The 25,876-nt window shown below is 33.5% G+C and overlaps 1 protein-coding gene across 6 annotated transcripts in view; it reads right to left on the reverse strand.

Moving 5' to 3' along the window:
- Positions 1-25,876, reverse strand: part of MAN1A2 (mannosidase alpha class 1A member 2) — a 193,353-nt gene that overhangs the window by 71,107 nt on the left and 96,370 nt on the right. For all 6 annotated transcript variants that reach the window (XR_009700363.1, XM_061183625.1, XM_061183624.1 and 3 more), the window contains exons 6-10: positions 21,271-21,365; positions 17,503-17,626; positions 12,666-12,759; positions 4,690-4,805; positions 300-519 (exon numbers count right to left, since the gene is read on the reverse strand). Coding sequence is in view for 5 of the 6 variants with exons in the window: in XM_061183625.1 (XP_061039608.1) it covers positions 300-519; positions 4,690-4,805; positions 12,666-12,759; positions 17,503-17,626; positions 21,271-21,365 (649 nt within the window). In the remaining variant the exon portion in view is untranslated. The remainder of the gene's footprint in view (positions 1-299; positions 520-4,689; positions 4,806-12,665; positions 12,760-17,502; positions 17,627-21,270; positions 21,366-25,876) is intronic.

A 25,876-nucleotide genomic window follows, 5' to 3' on the forward strand; every position in this document is an offset into this window, starting at 1 on the left:
TCTATATTAAAATAAACAACGTTAGCCCATACATCCCTAAAAGCCCTACCTATTATCTTTAAAACAACTTCTTCAAAATCTTTATTAACAAAAACAGAATTCAGAATAATAATTTTTAAAAAGATGCAGGAACATAATTTTCAGAATTAAAATTCAAGTTTTTAAGAAAATGATTTACTGTGTTAGAATAAATTATTTCGAAGTGAAAACTGCCTATATATTTCCCTTCTAATTCCTGGGCATATTTTTATCTTAGAAGTTATTTTACACTAAGTAATTAGCATTATTAATATTCTCACCAGTTCTGTCATATGACTCATGACATGTACGTGCAATTTCCGCTCCTAGCTCTAAATAATGTCCAGCTTGATCCATTCTGGAACCATCTGCTCCTAGTACAAACATTCCCCCAGCAAAGCAGGCCAAATGCCCCATCTTCTTTTCCAAGTGCCCGTTCTTCCATTCTCCAATAAAGGTAAGACCTCCACGAGACTTCCTAATAAGATGTTTTTCTATAGCCTATAAGAAAGAGTAGATATTCAAAATTTTAGAGGAAAAGTGTTAGTATTCAAACTTACTACATCCTTCTCACACAAAACCTTGGTAATATGAAATTCTACAAAGCTGTAACTTTCCCAAACTGGAAGACTTAATTTACAATAATTAAGTTTGGGAGTGAGCAATCAAGTTACACATAATCTTGAACAAATATCCAAATCACAACTATAATGAGACAAGGTGGGAGAGAGGAAACTGGTCTCAAGATTACCTTTCAACACAACACTACCCATATTACAGGTTTTTTCTTCTTGCTCTAAATGAAATTCATAATAATCAGTCAATTGAGGTCAGGATGACAAGTTATAACCCAGAGGCTCTACCAGTTTATTTTCTATTTCATACAACAAAAAATGAATAGGAAGAAAACACCCAAGTTAATCGAAAAATGTGATTTTGATAATCAGTTAAAATGGTTTCTTTTTCATGTAACTATACATCTTGTCAAAGTGTTTTTAAAAGGCATATTAGGTGAGATACATTATATGTTATAAAACTTAGAAAAACAGTTGAAAGTTCAAACTTAACTCCTTAGTCCCTTACTTCACAGACTTAGGCATTTGTTTTGGATGCTGTGCCAGGGTTAAGAGAGGCCATGGGACAATGTCAATTTTACTTCTTCTGAAATGTCAACTTTCCTTAAAGCAGTGGGAACGGAAAGATAAATATTTTACATTAAACCTGAATATAACATGAAGTAGAGTCCAACAATCACATTTCATTTTAAAAATGAAAAAGTTAAGAGCTTTGTTCCTTTGGACCATGTTCTTAGACTTTGCTGAGAGGGGCTAAAGAATAATTCTCTACCTTTAGAGGCACTTCTTTGTAAATGTATAAGGAATTGCATTAATCCAGTTCTCTTTGGTAGAAATTATTATACATAATTAAATACTATACTTTTCTGACAATAAAACGTAATAAGACTCAACTCATTTTTATTGTGGGATGTTTTCTGACAAGCTCAATAACAATCAGCTTTTGAAAAATTTATTCTATATTCTTTTTTTTTTTTTTTTAATTTATTTATTTATTTATATTTATTTTATTTATTTATTTATTTTTTGGCTGTGTTGGGTCTTCGTTTCTGTGCGAGGGCTTTCTCCAGTTGCGGCGAGCGGGGGCCACTCTTCATGGGGCCACTCTTCATCGCGGTGCGCGGGCCTCTCACCGTCGCGGCCTCTCCCGTTGCGGAGCACAGGCTCCAGACGCGCAGGCTCAGTTGTGGCTCACGGGCTTAGTCGCTCCGCGGCACGTGGGATCTTCCCAGACCAGGGCTCGAACCCGTGTCCCCTGCATTGGCAGGCAGGTTCCCAACCACTGCGCCACCAGGGAAGCCCTATTCTATATTCTTTATCACAATAATGTTTGTTCTATAGAAACACAAGGACTATGCCTTATTCATCACCTTACACTCCACAAACCCTATAAGTGTAGTATGCATTCAACAACTGTTCAATTAATAAGTCATTTTATAAATAAATGGTACTCTTTGATAATTGTATTCGACCTATTAGAGGAAGAAGGGGTAGCTGATAAGCAAAATAATAAGGGACTACCATTGGATTATAAATGTTTATTGTTGTTTTATTTTAACCATAGTACTATGAAGCACAAATGAAAACATTAGTTTTTTGAGTAAAGGGACAATGTTTTTCATCTTTGTGGACCTCCCGGCATCTAACATGTGGGTAAACTTTTTACCAACAATTCACTTGAAGACCCCTGAAATTTCTTGTATGGCTCCCTTCTCTCAGTAAAATTAAGGCAAATGTCTAAGAGTTCAACTTATATAAAAATTTTTGAATGGCAGTTAAGAGTAATATTATTGCTCTTCTATTAAAAAGTGTTAAACAAATCCTCATAAATAGTGGCATTAATTTCTTGCTCCAAAAGGACCTTTAAAAAGGTATAATTTTTCTTCATTATTTTAAATAAAGACTAAATATAAAACCCATAACTACATAATTTTTAAAAAGAAAGCTAAGATGTAGGAAGCAGGAATATGGGTAGCCATAAGTGTAGAGGAAGGTAAGATGGGGATGAAATAATTTAAATATATTAGTTCAGAAAGACAAATTTAAAAAATGACTTATCTCAAACTAGAATGGATCTTAAAATTCATAATCATTCCTATCTCTTCTGTGCATACCACATGTCATTTATTTTACAATTTGTATATACTCTGTCTCCTAACAGAATTAACACTCATCGAAGATAATTAACATTGCAAAAACTGCACACATGTCTCAAAATGAAAGTTAGCCAACTGGTTATTTAAACACACGTAGTAGGTGCTCATTTTAGACTTAAGAACTAATAAAAACAGGACACAGAAAACAAATATAGAAAGGTTTTTAGGACACATAACATATAGCAGATGATTCATGGAAAATAATTTTAATTTATGAGATTAACTTTCAAAACAGGTATCATGCTTTTCAAAGTATATATGATTTAAAAAGCAATGACAGTACAGATGAACCGGTTTGCAAGGCAGAAATAGAGACACAGATGTAGAGAACAAACGTATGGACACCAAGGGGGGAAAGCGGGGGGGTGGGGGTGGGATGAATTGGGAGATTGGGATTGATATATATACACTAATATGTATAAAATAGATAACTAATAAGAAAAAATAAATAAATTTTTAAAAAAGCAATGACAAATATCATGCTCTTTTTCCTTTAGGAAACATTATGCAAAATAAGAGAAAATGGTTTTAGATTCAAAATATTACAAGAAAGCAGCAAACTATGAAGAAAAAATGATTACATGGTATATGACATGTCACACTTTCTCAAAAATAAAAATAGTAAATACAGTCATTCATTTATCAAATACTTATTGAATACCTATTGTTTCAGGTCATGCTAGACAATAATAAACAAATTAGTCTGTCTTCAAGGAACCCACAGACTAGTGGGAATGACTAAGGGTGGCTATTTTCAACATTGCAATTCTAAAAATATTACATTCTTCCTAGATAATGACTTTTCTTGCATCATAAAAATTTCTAGGTTTAAAGTTTAATAACAGAATAAAATTCTCCAACTTTTCAAAATATAGGTCTTCATAAAGAATTTTAGAAGTCACATACTAAAGTGGAGATTCCTGATTACACATCCATTTAGTTCAACTTCTTAGTCAACACACTCCTTCAAGAAACATTTATTGAATGCCTACAATGGGCACTATAATGCCACATATTAGTTCAACTCCTGTGCATTTTTATAAACAACTATAGGGATTAGTTCCTCAAAAAGTAAGGATATAAATGGGTAGTAAGATCCTTGGTTTAACTTAAAGACAAAACAACTGTAACTTTGAGTATGGATCATTGACTAGAGTCAGAAATGGTGTTACATACAAAATACACAATTTTTAAAAGTGATTAAATTATTAAAGGGATAGGGATTTATACTAGATCAGAAAGCAAATAATTTACAAAGTGATTAAATCACTTTTCTATTTCACAGTTTCCACTTGGAGGTATCACATTAAAGTGTTTCCAAGAATGAAACTTGTTCCAATTTTAAATTTTTACACTGTGATACGGGGTTACATAAATATAAAACAATACAGAATAGTGGTTAAGAGCATAGGCTTTGGATCTAGACTCGAGTTCCAGGCTCCATCACTAACTAAGCTATGCAACCTTTAGCAAGTTACTTAACCTCTCTGCACCTTAAGGTTCTCATGTGTAAAATTGTAGAGAAGATTAAATGATTTCATATATGTAAAAGGGGTCAGAACAGTTCCTGGCACGTAAAAAGTACTATAAAAGTGTTTTGTCCTTATTATTTACCCATAAGGCTCTCAATATGTAGGTTTAATGGGTCATTTCAAAAAAGAAATGTTTACGGAAAAGTATGTGAAGTTAGCTTTTCCAGTCTCTGTAGAAAATAGCTACAAGTAATTAAGATAAATTTTCATACATAAATATGTTACACTAAATTCCTCAACAATTTCTTTAAAGTGCCACAATAAAGAAAAACTTAATATATGACTATTTTATTAAAATACTAACAAACTCTAAGGAATGTATATAATATGTACAGATGCTCATCAATTTCTATCAAATACATTATATATTCGATATGTTAAGTAGGTAAATGTTCTGATAATAATTACCTCAATAGCATCATCATACATTTTTCTGGCCTCATGATCTGTTTTATCTGACATCAACCATGCTTTTAGTAAGTACTCATAAAAACTGTCTCCTAGTCCGCCAACTGATGTATGATCTGCAACAAAAGAGAAAAGAGAAGGATGGAGGTGGAAGAAAGAGAAGACAGAGGATAAAAAATAATGTTTTTTAATTACAATGACTATATTAAGACCAATAATTTAAACATTATAGTGACAGCCGTATTTCCAACATACTTCAAATTCAGTCCAGTAGGAGTATACCATAATCACTCTCTTCAAATATGTATCCAATTTTCTAGGGTATCTTTTTCTCCTGGATGTGGTATCTCACATATTTAGTAGTCTTTTTCATGTATTGGTGATTATGTGGAAGAACACTATTGATGGGAATGTAAAATGGTACATCCACTTTGGAAAGCAACTTGGCAGTTTCTTAAAAAGATAAATATACACACCTACCATACGATACAAACATTCCATTCTTGGATATTTACTCATGAGAAAGAAGAACACATGTCCACTCGAAGGCTTGTGTGTGAATGTTCAAAGCACTTTATTTGTAACAGCCCCAAAGTGAAAATAACCCAGATGTCCATCAACAGGTGAATGGATAAACAAAGTGGAACTGTACTCGGAACTACGGATATACACAACATGGATGAATCTCAAAATAATAATGCTGAGTGAAAGAAGCCAGACAAAAATAAAAAGTACATATAAAGGATTGCATTTATATAAAGTTGTAGAAAATACAAACCTATCTGTAATGATAGAAAGCAGATCAGTGCTTGCTCGAGGAAGGAGTGAGAAAGGGAGTGAGGAAAATATCATAAAGGGGTATGAGGAAATCTTTTGGGGTGATATGTTCATTATTTTGATTGTGGTGATGGTTTTCATAAGTGTATACTTATTTTAAAGCTTATCAAATTGTATACTTTATTATGTACAGTTTATGTCAATTTTACCTTAATAAAACTGTTTTTACAAAAGCAAGTAAACAAAATAAAAAGGATATTTGGAATCAGCCCAAACCTATCAGTAACATCAACAAATTAAATTAAACTCATCTTTTAAAATAAACTGAGACTGTCACACAGGAATTTTTTAAAGTTTATTTTATTAATCTATATAAATACTTTTTACTAAAGACATACCTAAACTAAAACTGCCCAGGAAATTGAAAATAAAGCAACAGTCAAAAGAGAGATGAGGATGGATAGGAGGTTTATACAGAAGACTTAAGGAGAGTAAAGAATAAGAAAGTAAACTGATCAAAGTTAGAGTTGGGAGGGGTACTGGTGATCCAGTTAGAATTGGAAATTATAAATTTATAATGACTTTCCCCTGTATTACTGATGATTTTCATCAGCAATGCTCAGCTGACTCTGTAGATGAATGCGAAAGGTACATGGCTACATTGATACAAGTATTGGGATTTGTAGGACAGGTAACACAGAAGACTAAACGTACTCGCGTATTCTCACACTATTTTGGATCCTATGCAGTCTAGGCTGGTTAGGAAAGGAAGCAACAGGTGATCCTCTTGTCCAACCATTCAGGATCCTTGCTCCACTGTTCACCTATTGCACGCAACCAGTAAAACATCAGCCCATCTGTCAGTCTACTCTACTGTTATCCCCAAATTCACAATTTTCACCACCAATGAGAACCTCAGCATTGCTTGTCGACTTTTCTATGACCCCTTGATTAGTGCTCTTTCCCATTCCCTAAAGCAGATTTTTTTTTTAACATCTTTATTGGAGTATAATTGCTTTACAATGGTGTGTTAGTTTCTGCTTTATAACAAAGTGAATCAGTTATACATACACATATGTTCCCATATCTCTTCCCTCTTGCATCTCCCTCCCTCCCACCCTCCCTATCCCACCCCTCTAGGTGGTCACAAAGCACCGAGCTGATCTCCCTGTGCTATGCAGCTGCTTCCCACTAGCTATCTATTTTACGTTTGGTAGTGTATATATGTCCATGCCGCTCTCTCACTTTGTCACATCTTACCCTTCCCCCTCCCCATATCCTCAAGCCCATTCTCTAGTAGGTCTGTGTCTTTATTCCCGTCTTGCCACTAGGTTCTTCATGACCTTTTTTTTTTTTTTCCCCTTAGATTCCATATATATGTGTTAGCATACTGTATTTGTTTTTCTCTTTCTGACTTACTTCACTCTGTATGACAGACTCTAACTCCATCCACCTCACTACAAATACCTCCATTTCATTTCTTTTTATGGCTGAGTAATATTCCATTGTATATATGTGCCACATCTTCTTTATCCATTCATCCGATGATGGACATTTAGGTTGCTTCCATGTCCTGGCTATTGTAAATAGAGCTGCAATGAACATTTTGGTACATGACTCTTTTTGAATTATGGTTTTCTCAGGGTATATGCCCAGTAGTGGGGCTGCTGGGTCGTATGGTAGTTCTATTTTTAGCCTAAAGCAGATTTTTGAAATCTCTTCTTCAAAAGACCTCTACAGCTCTACCTTCTTCCTTACTCTCAGCAGACAACCAAGCCTTCAAATTCACATAAAAAAATACAGATCATTCACCCCAAAAATGTATCTTTCAACTTTCTATACCCCCATCTATCAATTTATCTAATCCCTTTGCCTGTTAAAGAGGAAGAAATGTTCCTTCTCTACTCTATACACTCCATCTAGCTCTGGACACTAACCACTTCCGCTTCCTTTCCAGGAATCCCCCTCTTGGTTCATCAACTTCTACCCTTCAACTGAAACTAGCTCTTATTATTAACATCTTAAAATAATCTAATTTTTCTTGACTCTACCACACTCTTTTGGTTTGGTATCTATCAGGTGTTTACTGAAAGAATGGAGAAAGAGAAATCATGGATGATGTCTAGATTTCTTGCTGGGGCAAAGGAGTGAACAGTGGTGCTCTTCACTGAAATTGGGAATACTAGAGGGGGAAATGGCTTAAAGTGGAAGGAGTGTGAATCTTGGGCATGCTGAATTTGAGGGACTAGCTGCATAGCTAAATGGATATAACAAACATGTGGAAATCCAGAGAGAGATAAGTTGGGGGTATAACTTTGGGAGTTATAAAATTGGGATTTATAAAAATGTATTTGAGCCCTAACGGAGTTTACTCAGAGAGAATGTATGAAGTGATCAAAGGACACAAATGGTACTTAGCAGCATGACACTTGTAAAAGTCATTAAAATAACATGTAGGGCATTTTTAAATTTTGCACTTTGGTCTCAAACATATATTTCTGGATATGTTGTAGATCTAAGGATTAATAAATGAGCAGGAAAAGAAAACATAAAGAAGAAAACATAACAAAATTAAAGTAGGTGAAATAACGAGAAAAAGATGGAAAAAGCAAAAGTCTTTGGCATCATGGTTTAGGGGAAATGATTTTTAGATATGTTAATTATTGCTAGGGATTACAGATTTAGTTACAGGTTACTTAGGTTATAGGATGTAGTCTCAGTCCTGCCTGACAGGCTCTCTCCAGCTCTTCTAGACTCGTGTTCCAGTGGAAGTTTATAGGCTTAATAAATAAATACACAGCAGAAGCCTGCAATCCTTGGTTAACTATGGAATTTATCACCCAGCAGTCTGACTTTCTTATTTGAACCACTGAACCATGCCTGCCTAGATGTCAAATCTGATGAACCAGGTCACTCCAAGGTCCTTTTGAAATTCAGAAATTGATAACACATTATAAAGTATTACTAAATACCAATGGTTCGTATTATCTGTCTTAGCATGTCATGAAGTTAATGGCAGGTTTCTAAGAAGTTAATTCTTGAAGTGTTCTTACAAGAAATTCTAGAATAAAAATTAATATTTGTATCATGTGTTATAGTTTATGAAGCATTTTCAAATATATTTATTATCTCATAAATATGACCCACACAACTGTCTTATTAAAATAAGTACAATTAGAACAGATGAAGAAACAAAGGCATGAGGTTAAATAACTTATCTAAATTATTAAGCAGGAAAGCCTGAATTAGTCTTCTAACTCCAAATATTATACCCATTCTTGCTTTTTTTCACAGTTTTTAAATCAGTAGTATAAAATTTAGTGAATCAGTAATGATCAATTTCCTATATTTTCTTCACTTAAGTCATTAAATGGCATAGGCTAAGTATTGTACTTAGAAAACTAGTGAAAAAATAAAGTAAAAAAAACGATATTAATGATGTGCCTTTAAATCTAGGTTGCTTACTATATTCTTTTATATCTGTTGCCAAGTACTTTTCCTGAAGGTAATTACCATAACTATTCTCTGTGATTGCTGTGTGCATTATCATTACTCTAATTATAATACAGTTAGCCAAAGCTGAATTGTTAAATTTCAGTTCAATTCACTGTTTGTTTTGCAGACTATTTATAGTTATGACAGATGTATACTGCTCAAAGATAATAATGGAATTTGATACACTTTTCAGAAGCTGATACGAAACATACAAAAACACTAAAAGGAACAAATTGGACAATTTAAAAGGACTGCAGCTGCTAAAGGGATATCAGGATAGCTCCCCTAGAATTTTAAAGACCTCTTGTCAAAACAACCAGTGAATAGCTCTTTTTATAACATTCTCAAAATTAATAAATGCTGAGAGTGAACATACTCTAAAGAAGTCATCTGGATTTGTTTTGTGGGAAAAAAACAAGTATGAATGAAAGAATTGTTTTTTACTGCAATTTTTTATTGTGGTAAAATATATACATATAACATGAACATTACTATTTTTACCATTTTTTAAGTGTACTATTCAGTGGCATTAATTACATTCATAATGTGGTACAAACATTGTCATTATTTCCAAAACTTTTTCATCACCCCAAATAGAAACTCTGTACCTATTAAGCAGTAACTCTCCATTCTCCTCCCACCCAAGCCCCTGGTAACCTTCAATCCACTTTCTGTCTCCGTAAATTTGACTACTCTAGATATCTGATGTAACTGGAATTATACAATATTTGTCCTTTTGCAACTGGCGTTTTTCATGTTAGCATAATATTTTCAAGGTTCATCAATGTTGTAGCATGTATCAGAACTTTATTCCTTTTTATAGCTAAATAATATTCCATTGTATGTATATACCACATTTTGTTTATCCATCTGTTGGACACTTTGGTTGTTTCTACGTTTGGGTATTGCAAATAATGTTGTTGTGAACACTGGCATACAAGTATCTGTTTGAGTCCTTGCTTTCAAATCTTTTGGGTAGATACCTAGGAGATGAACTGCTGGATCATATGGAATTCTATGTTCAACTTATTGTGAAACCACCAAACTGTTTTTCACAGTGGCTACACCATTTTACATTCCCACTAGTGGTGTGAGAGGGTTCCAATTTCTCCACACATCCTCACCAACACTCATTATCTGTCCTTTTGATTACAGTCATCCTGGTAGGTGTGAAGTGACATCTCATTATGCTTTTAATTGCATTCCCCTACTAACTAACGATGTTGAGCATTTTTTTCATGTGTTTATTTTCCATTTGAATATTTTCTTTGGAGAAATATCTATTCAAGTCCTTTACCCATTTTTTAATTGAGTGTTTGTCTTTTTGCTGTTGAGTTTTAGAAGGTCTTTATATATTCTGGATATTAAGCCCTTATCAGATATATGATTTGCAAATATTAACTCTCATTTATTTTCAAATAAACTCTCATTCTGTGGGTTGTCTTTCAATTTCATGACAATATCCTTTGATGCACAAAAGTTTCTAATTTTAATGAAATCCAATTTATCTATTTTTTCTATTGTTGCCTATGCTTTTGAAGAAGTCACTCCCAAATCCAAGGTCATGAAGATTTGTCCCTCTTCTAAGAGTTTTATAGTTTTGGTCCTTAAATTTAGGGTCTTGGGTGCATTGTGAGTTAAGTTTTGTATCTGATAAAGGTAAGGGCCCAACTTCATTCTTTTTCATGTGGCTATCTAGTTTTCACAACACCATATGATGAAGAGAAAGAGTTATAACTTTAATAATTAAGATGCCATCAGTGAGATACTGCTGGTCATTTCAAAGGCTGGCAATTCTCAAACAGTGATTTATTTTTTCCAGTATTCTAAGATTTTGGTGTGGAAAATAGCATCTTTTTATTTAAAAATGTTTTTAATCTTGTAATACATGTCCATTATCAAATTTAGATTAATAGAGGTAAACAAAAGAAGAAAACAAAAACAAACATTCAGTAAAAACCCACAGGTAGCACTTTGGTTTCTATCCTTGTGGTATTTGTTTTCTCTCCTTTTCTCAATATCTTTCTAGATATTTCATATTTATCTATGTCAAGTATTCTATAGCGTAACTTTTAATGACTATATTGTATATCAGATCTGGAGGGATTATAATTTAACCAAATCTCTTTCATAGGATGTTTAAAAACTGCACTGTCCAATGTGGTAGGCTCTAGTCACAAATAGCTAATTAAATTTAAATTAATTAAAAGTAAATAAGATTTAAAATGCAGTTCCACAACCATACTAACATTTCCAGTGCTCAATAACCACATGCTAATAACCACTACTATATTAGATAGGACAGAAATAGAACATTTTCATCATCATAGAAAGTTCCATTGGACTTTCTATGGAGTGCTTTAGAATGTTTCCAAATTATCCCTATTATAAATAACTCCAAAATTGTAAATTACCTCTCTCTATATACATATATATGTGCTGTGTGTGTGTGTGTGTGTGTGTGTGTGTGTGTGTGTATGTATCTACATTTATATCTATCTCTCTCTTTCTATATATATATATATCTGAAAATTTCTTTGGAATAAATGCTTAGAAATGAGTCACTAGTTCAAAGGTCATACAAATTTTAATACTTTTTGAAGCACTGGATACAGGGATGTGTCCATTTCCTTTATAGATCTGATAAAGAACAGTGTCTTCTGTTTAAAAGCTTCATTGATTTGATTAGGGACTTGGTGAAGTGGGAAGACAGAGGGACAAAGGTCTCTGATGACCAGTCTATGGAGATGCTACAAATATGGTACTACAGATGGGAGTCTTTTGTACATTCTAGTAAAGTAGCACCAGTCTGTACAGAAAGAGTGTATTGTTACACTACGTTGTCTCCACATATCATCCTCATTAGCACCACTTTTAGGATTAAATATGAACATCTGTATATTGTCCATTTGTGTTTTGTTTTTTTCATGAACTAACAGAAAACATTTATTATTTATTGTTTTTAAAAAATCAATTCCTTCAAAGATCAATTCTAAAACTCTAATAAGAAAATCACCCCATCCCCAAACAAAACACTGTCTCCTGAGACAGAGGAAATCACTTCTACCACAGTCTCACCTAACAATTGGTACATTCCTCTACTATCAATACAACATCTATCACATTATATTTCAACTACTTCTAAGTGTGTCTGCCTACCCTGCCTGCTAGCCTGAGAGCTGCCTGAATTCAGATCAAGTCCTATATATTCTTTCCCTATCTCCAGTCTCATTCAAGAGCCTGGTAAATAAGACACTGATACCTTCTTTTAAAATGAATGACCAGACATGGCCTGTCCAAGAGCAATCACCCCATTTTCTAGTCATTTAACACGCTCAACTGTTCTTCATATTCCGTTACTACATACTTATATCAAGCAATGCTCTTATTTACATGAAGATATAGTTTACAAATAAGGGCTTAAAAGTACAACCCTTCGCAAATGCCACACTATATTTTAGCAAAGTACTTACACATACACAAAATAAAATACTCCTGTGAGAGAGGAAATTCATGTTTCCATTTTACAAGTAGAAAACCTGAAGCTACAAGAGATTAGAAACTTGCCAAAGGTAACAGCACTAGCAGATCACAGGGTTATACACTAACTGAGGTTTCTAACACTACATGTAGTATATTTATCAACACATCAAGCACAAGTTTCAATCTTTCAACAAAGCATCAGTTGTAATAGAAATACTTACACTGACCCCAGCGACCTGTTCGTGGATTCAAATAATTTGGATAAAGACCATTTGGACGATCCATTTTCTGAAGTAGTTTCCGAATGTGCATGACCTAAGCAAAATAAAATTAAGAATGCAATTAATGAAAAAAAAATCATTAAGGTTTTATATTAATCTGAGCTTTGTTTTTCTCCTCACTCAGAGCCTACACTGCCATCCCACCACCCAATCGTGTGTGTGTGTGCGTGTGTGAGATGGTAAGGAAAGGCTTCTAATGACTCATTATTTTTATAAGATGAAATATGAGCGTTATTTAAAAGTCAAGAAATAAAAATACAAAGAAAAGAGCACAGACGGAAACCAATTTAAATTCCAACATTCTACTATCCAGAAATAGCAATCAGAAACATCGGTGATAAACATCATTCCAGACATATTCAATGTGTACATAACTAAACATAAGAACAGAAATAATTTCATAGAAATATAATCATAATAGGACATTTGTAATAAAAAAGTATGAAACCACTCTGAAGTTAATAGATGAAAAAGTAAATAAAGTAAAACTAAATTGCTGAACTTTAAATATTGATCCCATAATAGATATCCCTATATTTCTAAAATTCCTAAACTTCCAATTCCTAAAAGATATCCTGAAGTTAAGGGGGGAAAAAATCATGAAACATATTAAGAAGCTAGAGACTTTCCCAGGGACTTTGTTTTGATTCATCTCTAGACTGGATGATGGATTTTTTAAGTGCTTAAAAAAAAAAAAGCACAAAGGTATTCCATTTCTTGTATTCTTATTTGAGAATGTTATCTTCTCATCTGAAGGATAACTTAATTGGTATAAATGAGTTGGGGAAACATTTTCTTTTTCACAGGACCTTATATATACTTCACTATTTTCTGGACTTGAGCATTATAACATTAATCCTTTTAACACAAAGTTTCCAATCATCTTTCACTCAGCTGGATTCTGTCATCATGCAGTTTTAGGAATGGGCTCAGGGATGCTTATTACCTGTGTTCATTCATGTTTGAGACCAACTCTATGTACAACAATCTCAATCTGAATAATTCCATGAACCAGGTTTAGTCAGTTCAGGATGATGTTGTTATGAATAAGAAAGACGAAAAAATTAGCGTTCTTTTGTCTCCTGAAAATTATGCATACATTGAATCCTCTCTGCTTCTCTTCCACATCTATTATTTCCTTTCTAAATCTTTTTATCTATCTTTTCATTTCCATATGTTTACTAGCCTGTCTCAATTTTGTCTTCTAAGTCTCTTAGTATATTTTGAATGCTTTCTTTGTATTGCTTCCATTTTGCCCTTCATTTTGACGATAACTTAATTTTTTCTTATACTTTATTAATGATATCACATCTTATATTCTTGTTTCACAGAGATGAGAGCTTCATTATCTTCTCTCTCATGGTGATGTTTGGTCCAGGTCTTCAGTTGCTATTTTCTGATAAGCATTGTTTGGCCATCATTTATTTTTCACATTTTTTCCTTCTTTTTTTTTTCTGGTAATATTTTTGTATAAATTCTATACATGTTCTTTTTTGATGACTTACTCATTACTATTTTTCTTGAACCAGCAATTCACATGAGTTTTGACATAAAAGGATAAGTAGAGTCCAAATGTGAATGTGCTTTTTTAAGCCTTTGCTTCTCCTCAGGCAACTGAAACTAGCAATGCAGCACTACGCATAATAGAGAATCTGTCATTCATTCTCTTCCCTCACCAAAGTGTATGGGCACAAATACAGCTTGTCAGTGAGATTCCTAACTGAATTCTGTTTTTCTAGCTTCTCAACACATCATATTTAGTGGGGTCCAAAGAAGCATCCACCATTGGTCTGTGATCCTGTTCTCATTGCTGCTAACGAGGATTTGGTTTTGTACCTCAAGGTGTACCACTTAATCTAGAGAACTGCTCTATTAGCTTTTTATTTTTGAAATCTGTAGCCACCAATATCCTCTCCTCAGTTACCCAAACCTCTCTCTGACCTTGATTGCTTATGCCAACCTTTCTTCCTATTTTGTTACATGAAGTATCAAGTATCTCCTAATTTTGTTAAAAATGGAGTTCATAGTTCTGTTTCTCCTTTTTGTTGCTTTTAGGTGAGTTCTATGGGTTAGGTCCTCCACTTAAGAAATACCATATAGGACTTCCCTGGTGGTGCAGTGGTTAAGAATCCGCCTGCCAATGCAGGGGACATGGGTTCGAGCCCTGGCCCAGGAAGATCCCACATGCCGCAGAGCAACTAAGCCCATGCGCCACAACTACTGAGCCTGCGCTCTAGAGCCGGCGTGCTACAACTACTGAGCCCACGCGCCACAACTACTGAAGCCCACGCACCTAGAGCCCGTGCTCCACAACAAGAGATGCCACCACAATGAGAAACCCGTGCACCGCAACGAAGAGTAGCCCCCACTCGCCACAACTAGAGAAAGCCCACACACAGCAACGAAGACCCAACGCAGCCAAAAATTAAAAAAAAAAAAGAAAAGAAATACCATAGGTTAGATTGTTTTACAAATTTATCATCTTTTTAATCTCTTTGTTTTTCCTTGTTTTCGCTATGATTATCTCTTGCTTTTATTCCATGTCAGTAATTCAGTTTTCAACTATGTACAAGTTATTTGTTATTTTTCAGAAATATATTACGTAACGTCTCAATTTGTTTCTTTAGCGCTACAATTTTCTTGTATTTTACTGTTTTATTTTGGTTTTGAGTTCTAATTTTACTGAATTCAATCTCTATTATAGTATGAATTGCTCACAGAGACCTTTAAAATTTCAAACTGGGTTCTTTATCAGTCTTTTACATGCTATTTACTGCCCTGATTTTGCTTCCTGCAGTATGTCTGTATAATTGCCATGCTTTCTCTTTCATCTTGCTCACATTTAACTGGGTCAGCTCGGACCTGAACTTTGGTTTGATAGAGTATAGCTGAATTGTCCTCAAATTTCTTCCTACTGTGTGTGTGCACGGGGATATTCTCCCCTTCTGGATACACTTTGAGATTTGGAGTACTAGTGTACTAGCTCATTTCCTGAAGTCTATGTGCTCATGAAGGATGGAAGGTGAGAACCCCTCTGGTGCTGTGGGAATTATATACTGGACACCCTACGCACTGGTCTCCCCTGTAAGATTAATAGGGAATACCAGGAATTTGTTGACTTTCTTTCTCTGCCCAGTAAGGATTCAAGATAGGGTGGGAAACAGACTTAAGTATCATAGCAGATATCTTTTGCTTTTTTTTTTTTTTTTTTTCCATCACATGTTTATGACATGAGGCTACAGCCTTTCCTTCTTACATTGTTATTGATGAATTTTTGCTGGTCTTTATTATTTTCACTGTTATTGTTCATTTAATCAGGAAAAGGAAAATTCTGTCATCTGGCTCCATTTTGCTATCTTTAACTGAAAATTCTTCTCAGTTGATGAAATATTTCATACACAGAAAGGAATATATATAGATTCTACTCACAGCTCAATTTAAGAAATACAACACTACATAACCTTTGCTGTTCTGTTTACTGCTACCCATTCACATACTACTGCCCTTGTCCTAGATATCATCACAGCTCTGAATTTTGTTCATCATCATCCTGATTCTATTAAAATCACTTTTGAATCCCTAAACGATATTTTGTTCAGCTCTGCTTCTTTTAAACTTTATAAAAGTTGTATTATACTCTTTTGATTGATGAATGTGACCATAATTAATTTGTTTTCACTGTTGTATTAAATCTTATCATATAAATTGCTAATATAAACATTGTTTTTATGTATGTGATATAAATGTACATACCAAAGAGTGGAATTGCTGGGTTATAGAGTATATGTATTTTCAACTTTATTAGATTTTGTCTTTTAAATTTAAACCTTTAATGCTCGTAGAATTGTTATAATCTACAATGCTACCATTGTTACAACATTTCCACAAATATGTGGGTCTGTTTAAGGGCTATTTATTCTGTTCATCAGTCTTACTTGTCTCTATGCACCAACACTATACTGTTAGTGTTGATAACTGGGTAATACAAACCCACCCAACATGTTTTTCTTCAGGAATATTTTGAATGTTTCTCTTCTATTTAAGTGCTAGAAGTGTATAGTCAAGTTGCATTTAAAAAAAAAAAAAAAGGCATTGGGGAATTGATTGGCATTGAATTGATGCTATAGATCAATCTGGAGATGACTGAAATTTTTATGATATTGTTTTCCTGTACATGAACATAATACATCTCTCGATTTATTTAGGTCATCTTTAATGTCACTTAATAGTTTTGAACTTTGTTTATCGTTTGTTAGATTTATTTGTGGGAAACTTATACTTTCATCCTACCACATAAGATATGTTTTTATAAATGATACTTTCTTGCCTGCTGTAGCTGGTACAGAGAAATTCTACTGATTTTTAATATTTATATTGACCTTTTATTCAAAATATAAATTAAGCTCTTATTTCTAATAATTTATATGTAGATTGTCTTAATATTTTAGGTAATCATCTCATCTGTGAACAGTTACTGTTTTCTTTCTTCCTTTTCAATTCTTTAACTTTTTGTTCATTTTGTTTGTCTCATCTTGCCATGCTAACTAGGAACTTCAGCACAATGCTAAATAGAGATAGTAATGGAATTTTTAAAAAACTTACTAGTGGTTATATCTTCTCAAATAACAGTAAATATTTTAAATATGTTCTAAATAGAAGGGACATTTCTTTACATAATTTTTAAAAAGGCAAACATTTCCTAAGCATTAATCAAATCTTTGGGGTAGAATCCTAAAGGATTCTTTTATAACAAAGAAAAGAAGGCAAGAAAACTAACCTTTTTGTAGTAAATCGGGTTTCCTGTCAAGTAGCTGAGGTGGACAAACTCCATATGTAGCGTACCAAATTCAGCAAGAATGCTGCTACCCGCAGATGCCCAGCCCCAGTTTCGCCCTACTCCACTGAATGAAAGAAAAGGTAAAAGGAGACAGGATTGGGGAAAAAAATGAAACATTTTTTTGAATGAATACATAAATTTTAAATATATCTCTTAGAAATTATTATCTCAAACAATAGATTACTTATATCTAAAATTTTATTATTTTAAAATTATTGTTAATAGAATATCCACATGTTCTAAAAAGCAAAACAATGTAGAAAAGTATACATTAAATATATTTCACCCCATTCTCATCTCTCTTCCCCTTACAGGCCCCAAATATAATCATTCATTAGCTTATGTATAAGTACAGAAATTTCTATGCATATATAAGCAATCCAACTATACATTCTTATTTTCCTCCTTTCTTAAACAAAACATAGCAAAGTATACTTACTGCTCTGTACGTCGGATTTTACTATTAAGATGTCCCTCAGTAGGCGTTCCATATCAGTTCATAAACAACTTTCTCATTTTATTTTTTAATAGATGCACAGAATTCCATGACATTAATGATTTTCAATTGAAATGCCTCACCCCAGAGGCATATGAAAATGTGTGAGAGCATTCTGAGTTGTTTCAAACCTTGAAGGTACAACTTACAGTTATTGTCCTGGGGCCAAAGATGTAACATGACAGTATCCTGATAAAGAACTGTCCTGCCTCAAATGCTCATAATGCCTGTATGAAAACTACTATGTTATATGAATAGACATAACTTATTTAATCAATCCTCTACAGTGGTCCTTTGGCAAATTTCTAATATTTTGCTATTATGAAAACTTTCACACTGAATAATCTTGTGTACATTTCATTTGTGCAGATATATGTCTAGGATATCTTCTTACTTTTTTTTCTTTTTTTTTAGCCTGCCTTATAAATTTTTATTGGAAGCCAAACTATATAAATGAAAAAGTGTAGACTCTTTGGATATTATCTTCTTTCTCAGAAGGTTAAGTTTCCTCTCAAACATAGATTGAGTATAGGCAGATTACCTTGGTTTTAGGCTTTGTTAAGGGTAGTCTATTTCAGTTTCACCTCTCCCTCTAGGAACTGGCCCTCTGGGATCTCAGCTGAAAGCCTGGGGTGTTTACCAAGGGCCCTTCACCTTGGCAGCCTTAAACACTAACCTCTGTCTCTCCAGTACCATGTACTTGTTAAACTTTCCCCTTTATATCTACTTGTATACTGGCAATTCAATTTGATATGTTTTATTTATGTGTTGAGAGTTCATGATACCTAGCTCACATGGTTGTTAGGAAATTAAATGACATTTAAGATTGTGAAAACACCTCACAAAGAGCCTAGTAAGAATAGTATCTAATGAGTTTTTGAATAATTTTATTCTAAGTTATTTTAACAGTTTATCTAGAGAAAAAAACTTCCTCAATCTGATAAAGGCAATTGATTAAAAAATCTACAGCCAACATCATATTTGATGATTTTTTTTAAAAAAGCAGTATTATAAAAACATTTTATGGAAATCCAGAAGACTATAAAATATAGGTGAAGACAATCTTTTTAACCAAGATTGAAAACACCGAAGTTATAAAAGATATATATGTATTTGAATATATAAACATTTAAAACTTAGGAATGAAAAATTATTATAAATAAAGCTAACAAACAAGTAGTAGAACAGGGAAAAAAGAAATAATTCTATAATCTACAAGGCTCTTTTATAAACTAACTAGAAAAAGACAAACAATCCAATCAACACTAGGAACAGACAATTCACAAAAAACAAATCTAGATGTTCAACAAATTTATGAAAAGATGCTCAGATTCACTAAGCAGAAAATACAAATGAAAATAACAATAGTAACACTTTATAGCCATCAGTCTCTTGAAAATTAAACAGAACATATACTTGTAGACATTTTGGTACTCGCACACATTGTTGATGGAAATGTGATGACCTACAGCCTTTTGGAAAACATCTGGGGAGTAACTACTAAATTTAAAAATACATATATGCTTTGATCCAGCAATTCCACACTTGGGAATCTATCCCACAAAGATAAAAGAGACATATGCCCTTTGATACAGCAATCATATTCCTAAGAATCATTTTCAGAGAAAATTCCCCACTAAACAAGGACACATATAACAGGATGCTATTGTAACAATGTTTATGGTAGCAAAACAATGGAAATAAACAAATACCACTGATATGGAATGATTAAACAAATTATGGTATAACCTTTGTATTATAATATATCCTATATTCCACTATGTAGTCATCACAAAGATTGATTTAAAGTTCTGTGGCATGACCTGGAAGAGTATTTCCATGAGATTTTGTTGAGTGAGAAAAATAAGAAGTAGAAAAGCAAGTATCCAAACAAACCGTAAAAAATTTTAAAAGCTCCACCAGTATCTATGTTTGTGCTTCTGTATGCTATATATCATATTGTAGGAGATAAATAATGTTAGATTATTAACATGAGTTGGCTTTCAGACAGCAAGATTGGAAGAAAGGCTGTTTGTGAGACACATGTAGAACTCAATAAAAAACAAAAACAAAAACCTTTAAAAAATAGGTAAATAATTACATCTGTGATCTATAAACCCAAGTAAAATATGTATGTGTATGAATATATACAAAGAAACAACATGAAAATTAAACTTATGTTCAAGACATGGTCCTTGAAAACCCTTCTATTTTCATCTCAATCTAAGTTTGAAGTTCTGCAATGCTGGATTTTTCGGTTATTTTCTATATAGACAAATAATAATAATAATAATGATATCCTGCAGTCTTTCTTCATCTCAGACTTAAATTGTAAGCTAATTAAGTTAAAATTCTTATTATCTAAGAAAGTTATATGATATGACTCTGACAATGCTACTGAAGGAAACATCAGAAAATCTGTCATGAAACTAAGGACAGAGAACAGGTATGTGACCACATCCTTTTGTGGAGGTTGGTCTGGAACTCTAGCTAGCTTTTTCCTCACAAACAGGGAGTTTACATTATATATATTGCATGACATCAAAGAATAGTAAAGTTAGATGTCATGTTCAGTATTAAATACTGATTTCTCAGTGAAAATTAAAACTTTATAAAGTTCTCCATTAGAAAGAAATGACTAAAATAGATTAGTTTTCCCAAATAAAGCTGTCACAGAATCATGCCTCACTTTGAACTTCAACAGTGTAAATACCATAAAAAGGACCCTATAGTCAACGTCAGGAATTATGTCTTCCCTTATCATCAGTAAGACGTTCAGCAATAGGAAGCCCTGATTTTAAGGTATACTGTGTTCCATTTTGACTTAGAAAAAGATCAACACGTCGTGTACATAAAACAAAAGAGGGAAAGCACTTTTAATCCATTACAGCACTAAATGGAAATGAATAAGCAAATCATAAAGAAACAACTATTTTGTAAGAGACAGAAATCTAGACTTAGAGAAACAAGCAGTAGAAACTGGAATACGGTTACGGCAAGCAAACTGTTTCAAAGTAAAGAACATATTTTAAAAATCAGACAATGTTTTAAAGAAATATGCTTCTGTACATACGAAGAGAAAAACAGTTTAAGTCTTAAAAAGTATGATGGGGGCTGATCATTAGAAATTTCTAATACCTTTTTAAAGGGTCAAAAAATCAGTTAATCTAATTTGTTTAGAACAGGAATAACCACATAAAAATAGAATTTACCTTTTCAGATTCACCATTGCCCAAGGAATCCCTGTAGGTGTGTTAAAGGCAGGAAGGAGTTTCTCAGCCAATTGGACTGCTTTAAGCTTGAATATCTGAGATAAAAACATGAACATTCATAAATTATGAAATTACTGTTGTCAATAATATTTCCTGCTCTCTTATAGGATGCACACCACAATGTACTGGATACATGAAAGTACGAGGGAAAAAAATGGCATCTCTTTTGGTACCACAGAGCATACAGCAATCAGAGAAAATGGTTGTAAAGTGGATGGATACTGAGGAAAAAGCTACCCAACGTGAAATGGCCAGAAACTGCAATTAATTGAAAGGGAAGGACATGGTTTTGGTGTTGATATCATCTGTATTTTCAACTGGCAAAAAAATCTGAGAGAAAACACTAGGCTATGAAATCTTCATCCATGGTATACAAGCTTAGTACAAATATTAAAACAAAACAAAGAGATGCAACCCAATTTGGATAAATGCCCTTGAATTACTATAAGCTTGTTAATATCTCAACATTCTCCATCAAGGTTCAGCCACGTTTATTAAAAGAAAAGAAAATGTTTATGTTCACATTCCAAGTTTATTTTATGAGTTATAAATGCTTCACCCCTTGGTCTCAGCTGCTGCTTTTTTTGGTACATAAAACAATAAATTGCCTAAATATCAATGGCTCTCAAACTTTCAAAACCATGTACTATTACCAAGACATATATAGTAAGATTTCTAATATTTTTAGCATATACCAACAGATTTGTGTACCTCATTTTGGAGACTACTGACTTATAGAGACTCAAAACTGAGATTAGGTCATAATACCCTACTAGGAAAAGTGGCGTGCTCTTCTATATGCCCCAAATCTATCCTCTCTCAAATTAATTTCAAATTCATTGGACATTCCATCTTTTCATTGCAGTCAAGTATTTTTGTTAAAATATTATTAGATTTTTCAAATAAGTCAGTAGTTGAAAGCCAGGACTAGATCGAAGTTCTAAGTTGACGTTATATTAACAAAGCATACCAACATTATTGGGGGGATAAATTAGAGAGGAGTATGTGCAAGTAGACAAAGCAATACGACATTCAGATGTTTTGCAAGATTCCTTAAATAAGGAAAAACTCAGCAGAACTTTTAATTAGATATTCTCATATATCTACAATTTACCATTTCCTTGGATACTTACTTTAACACAAAAATACCAGTGAAAAACGTAACAATTTAAGGTAAAAGTTTTAATAATTTTCTCATATTCATTCCATTAATTCAGAAAAGCAAATGGAAAACTCAGTTCTCTCTGTATTAACATTTATATGTTAGTAAAGAGAAATTACATTATACAGTAAAGAGTATTGCTTCTTTACCTCATGCTTCACCATGAGGACAAAGGGACTAAGTTCTTATCTAAGAACTAATATTAATGCTATGTATTTGTTAATCACATTTATATTTCTACCAGAATTTATGACCAGCTGTTTCCCTGTATTTTTGTTAACATAAAAGTTGTCAAACTTTTGATTGCTGCTAATCTGATAACTGAAAAAGGATACTCCATTGTCATTTTTATTTTCATTTTTTTTATTATGAATGTGGTAGATACTCAACACTCACTCTAACCTTTCAAGCATACCTTCATACATTGCAGAGGATGGATAACTATACGTAACATTTCCCAGACTCCACTCCAGCTAAAGTTCGAGACAAGGCCTAGGCATTGCTGAGTATACATAAATATGCAATATTTGGAAGGAAGAAGTAAATGATCTGAAGCAGTGATCTTTCAAGCACAGTGGTGACAGTGTCTGATTCTTCTGTGGTAGCTCTGACAGAAGTTCCAGTGACTGGTGCCTAGCTTCAAAGATAACATGTGGGCAACAGAGGGAATGGAGCGGGATCATACCATGAAAGCCACATGGTATGCTTGAGCATTTCTCCTGCCTGCATGTTTCCAAGCTATATAACAAAAATATCTGATTTCATGGCCCTCCCAAAGATTCTGTTAGCTGGTCAGTACCCTCTAATAAATCACTAGATAAAACAGATTGTTTTCTGCAACTAGGACTCTTGACTAATAAGATGATGAAAGTGAATCAATTATTTACATGTTTAAGAGCTTCAACAACACTTAAATGAAGACTTCCAAAACATTTATTTATAGAAAAAAAACTTTTATGTATTCATTGTCCATGATGTAAAATCTCCCAGTTATTTTTACCAGAACAAATTGTAAGTAATGGAACTATGCTAAAACTGGTCCTAGGTTTAGAAAAATTAGGACTAGAAGAATTACCTAGGTCTGGAAGAATTGGAAGAAATGGGATTAAACAGGTAAAATGTGGCAAGACTATGAAGAGCTTTAAAACATAAGCAATGAAACTTAGGGTAACACAACAGATAACACGGAAGCACTGTAGATTCTTGAGGAGGGAAGTGATATTAGAATCCATGTACACTTTTAGTTGTTCTTTTTTAATTGGAGTATTTACTAAAGTAATAATCTGTTTTCAACCTAGTAGAGTTAGAATGTAAAATAGAAGTCAAGAGTTCATAACACTCAAATGACTTCCCATCTCATTCAGAGTAAAAGCCACAGCTCTTTAAAAGGCTGCAAAACATTTTTTTTCCAAATAAATCTATTACTTCTGTGGCCTCACTCCCTTTCTCCCTGCTCCAGTAACCTTCTTCAGCCCCACTAACCTCTTTTGTTATTCTCTGAGAATGCCAGTAATGCTTTTTCTTCACTAATTTTAACTTTCATTTGCTGTTCCTTTCAACTAAATGCTCTTATAAACGAAACCCTCAAGGCTCTCTCTTATCTCCTGCAGCTCTTTACACAAATGTTATCTTCACATGCACTCCCTGATCATCCTATTTGAAATTAAAAACCCCTTATCCCCTTCCATGCTTTATTTTTCTCCTGAGCACTTATCACTAACAGTTTATATATGTGTATGTAAGTGTGTGTATACACACACTCTCTCTCCCATATATACCTTGTTTATTGCCTTTTACCCTCACAGCAGAATGTAAGCCATGGTTGAACAGGAATTTTTTTCTTGTATTCACTGCTGTATTCTTAGTACCTAAAAGAGTGCCTAATGTAGTCAAGATGCTCAACTAGTGTTGAATGAATTAATTTAAGAAGCCAAAGTATACAGAGATTTAAAGTAAACAAGTAAATTATCTTCTCTCTCCTCCATACCAACCCCATCTCCCTGAGATATTCAATGTTAACATATAAAAGTTTTAAGGACTCTTTACAATATTCTACAAAAATGTTGGGTTGATGATGATGATGATGATAATGGCAAGCATATATATTAATCCATTTAATCCCCACAACAACCCAATGAGGTAGGTATTATTGTTATTCCCATTTTACAGGGTTGAAACTGAGGTATAAAACAGAGAAGTTAACTTGCCCAAGGTCATACAGCGGTAAGTCTGAATTTAAACCCAGGCAGTGCAGCTCAAGTGCATGTACTTGCTTTACTATTTCACTATATTAGATATAAATACAGATATAGACATATTTTATACTGTGCATTATTTAATCATAATTTTATCATCAATAATTCTTCAAAATGTTTTATTAATTTATTGCACAACTCTGTCCTCCCTCTTGAATGATCATTTGGCTAATATAAAATTCTGCACTGGCAGTTATTTTATCTCAGCAGTATAAAGATATTTTTCCAATGTCTTCTGGCATCTATTGCTGTGGAGAACTCTGCTGTTAGCTGTCATTCTTTTGTAAGTAATCAGCCCTTTTTCTTTGGTAGCTTTTAGTATTTCCTCCTTATTCTTGATATTTTTTCAAATATTGATTCTCTATCATTTATTCCATTAAACTCATCTGAGACTCCTAATAAACATTAATATTTCTCAATCTATTTTATATCTCTCAACTCTTTTTCTTATTCTCCCTTTGGCTCTCTATACTGCATTCTAGATGAATTTTCATTATCACCATGAACAGGGGCATCCTTAAAGGCTACACAGGTGTTCCTTAGGACCAAGTGAGGGATACTACAAAACTGCTGGTTAACACAGAGGTAGAAACACATCTCCCACTCATAATGAGCCTGCAAACAATATTTCATAACTCATGATGAAATCTAAGATTTTATTCTACTTGCTAACAAGTTAGCCTGCCACAGTTTCATGAATATTGGCAGAAGACAGACGACTACTGTGTCAGAGATAAAAAGACTACATTATTCATGGCAAAGTAGCAGCCAAAGCTTCAAGTTTACTTCCATTGGTCGTACACGTCCCACCCTTACCCCCACCTAAGTCGCAGAGAGATGACCCAAAGGGCCCATGATGGATTCCTGCACATACAGTGGGCTGCCTTACAGAAGAACACTGAGTTTGGAGAATCTCTTTATACTAAGTGAAAGCAAGCCTATTTGTCCAGGGTAAGACATTAATTCAACCCTGCAAGCATAAGCCTGATGACCCGGGAAAAGAGCAGTCAGGGGCTTATAGATTCTTGGTATTCCCAGCAAAAGTGTGCAGAGATGCTCAGGCCCCATAGTGGATGGCTTTCCTGAACCTTCCACATCAGCAGTAACAGAAGTGCCTTCCTGTAGCAGC

The sequence above is a fragment of the Eubalaena glacialis genome, chromosome 3, assembly GCF_028564815.1.
Source record: "Eubalaena glacialis isolate mEubGla1 chromosome 3, mEubGla1.1.hap2.+ XY, whole genome shotgun sequence".
Lineage (NCBI taxonomy): Eukaryota > Metazoa > Chordata > Mammalia > Artiodactyla > Balaenidae > Eubalaena > Eubalaena glacialis.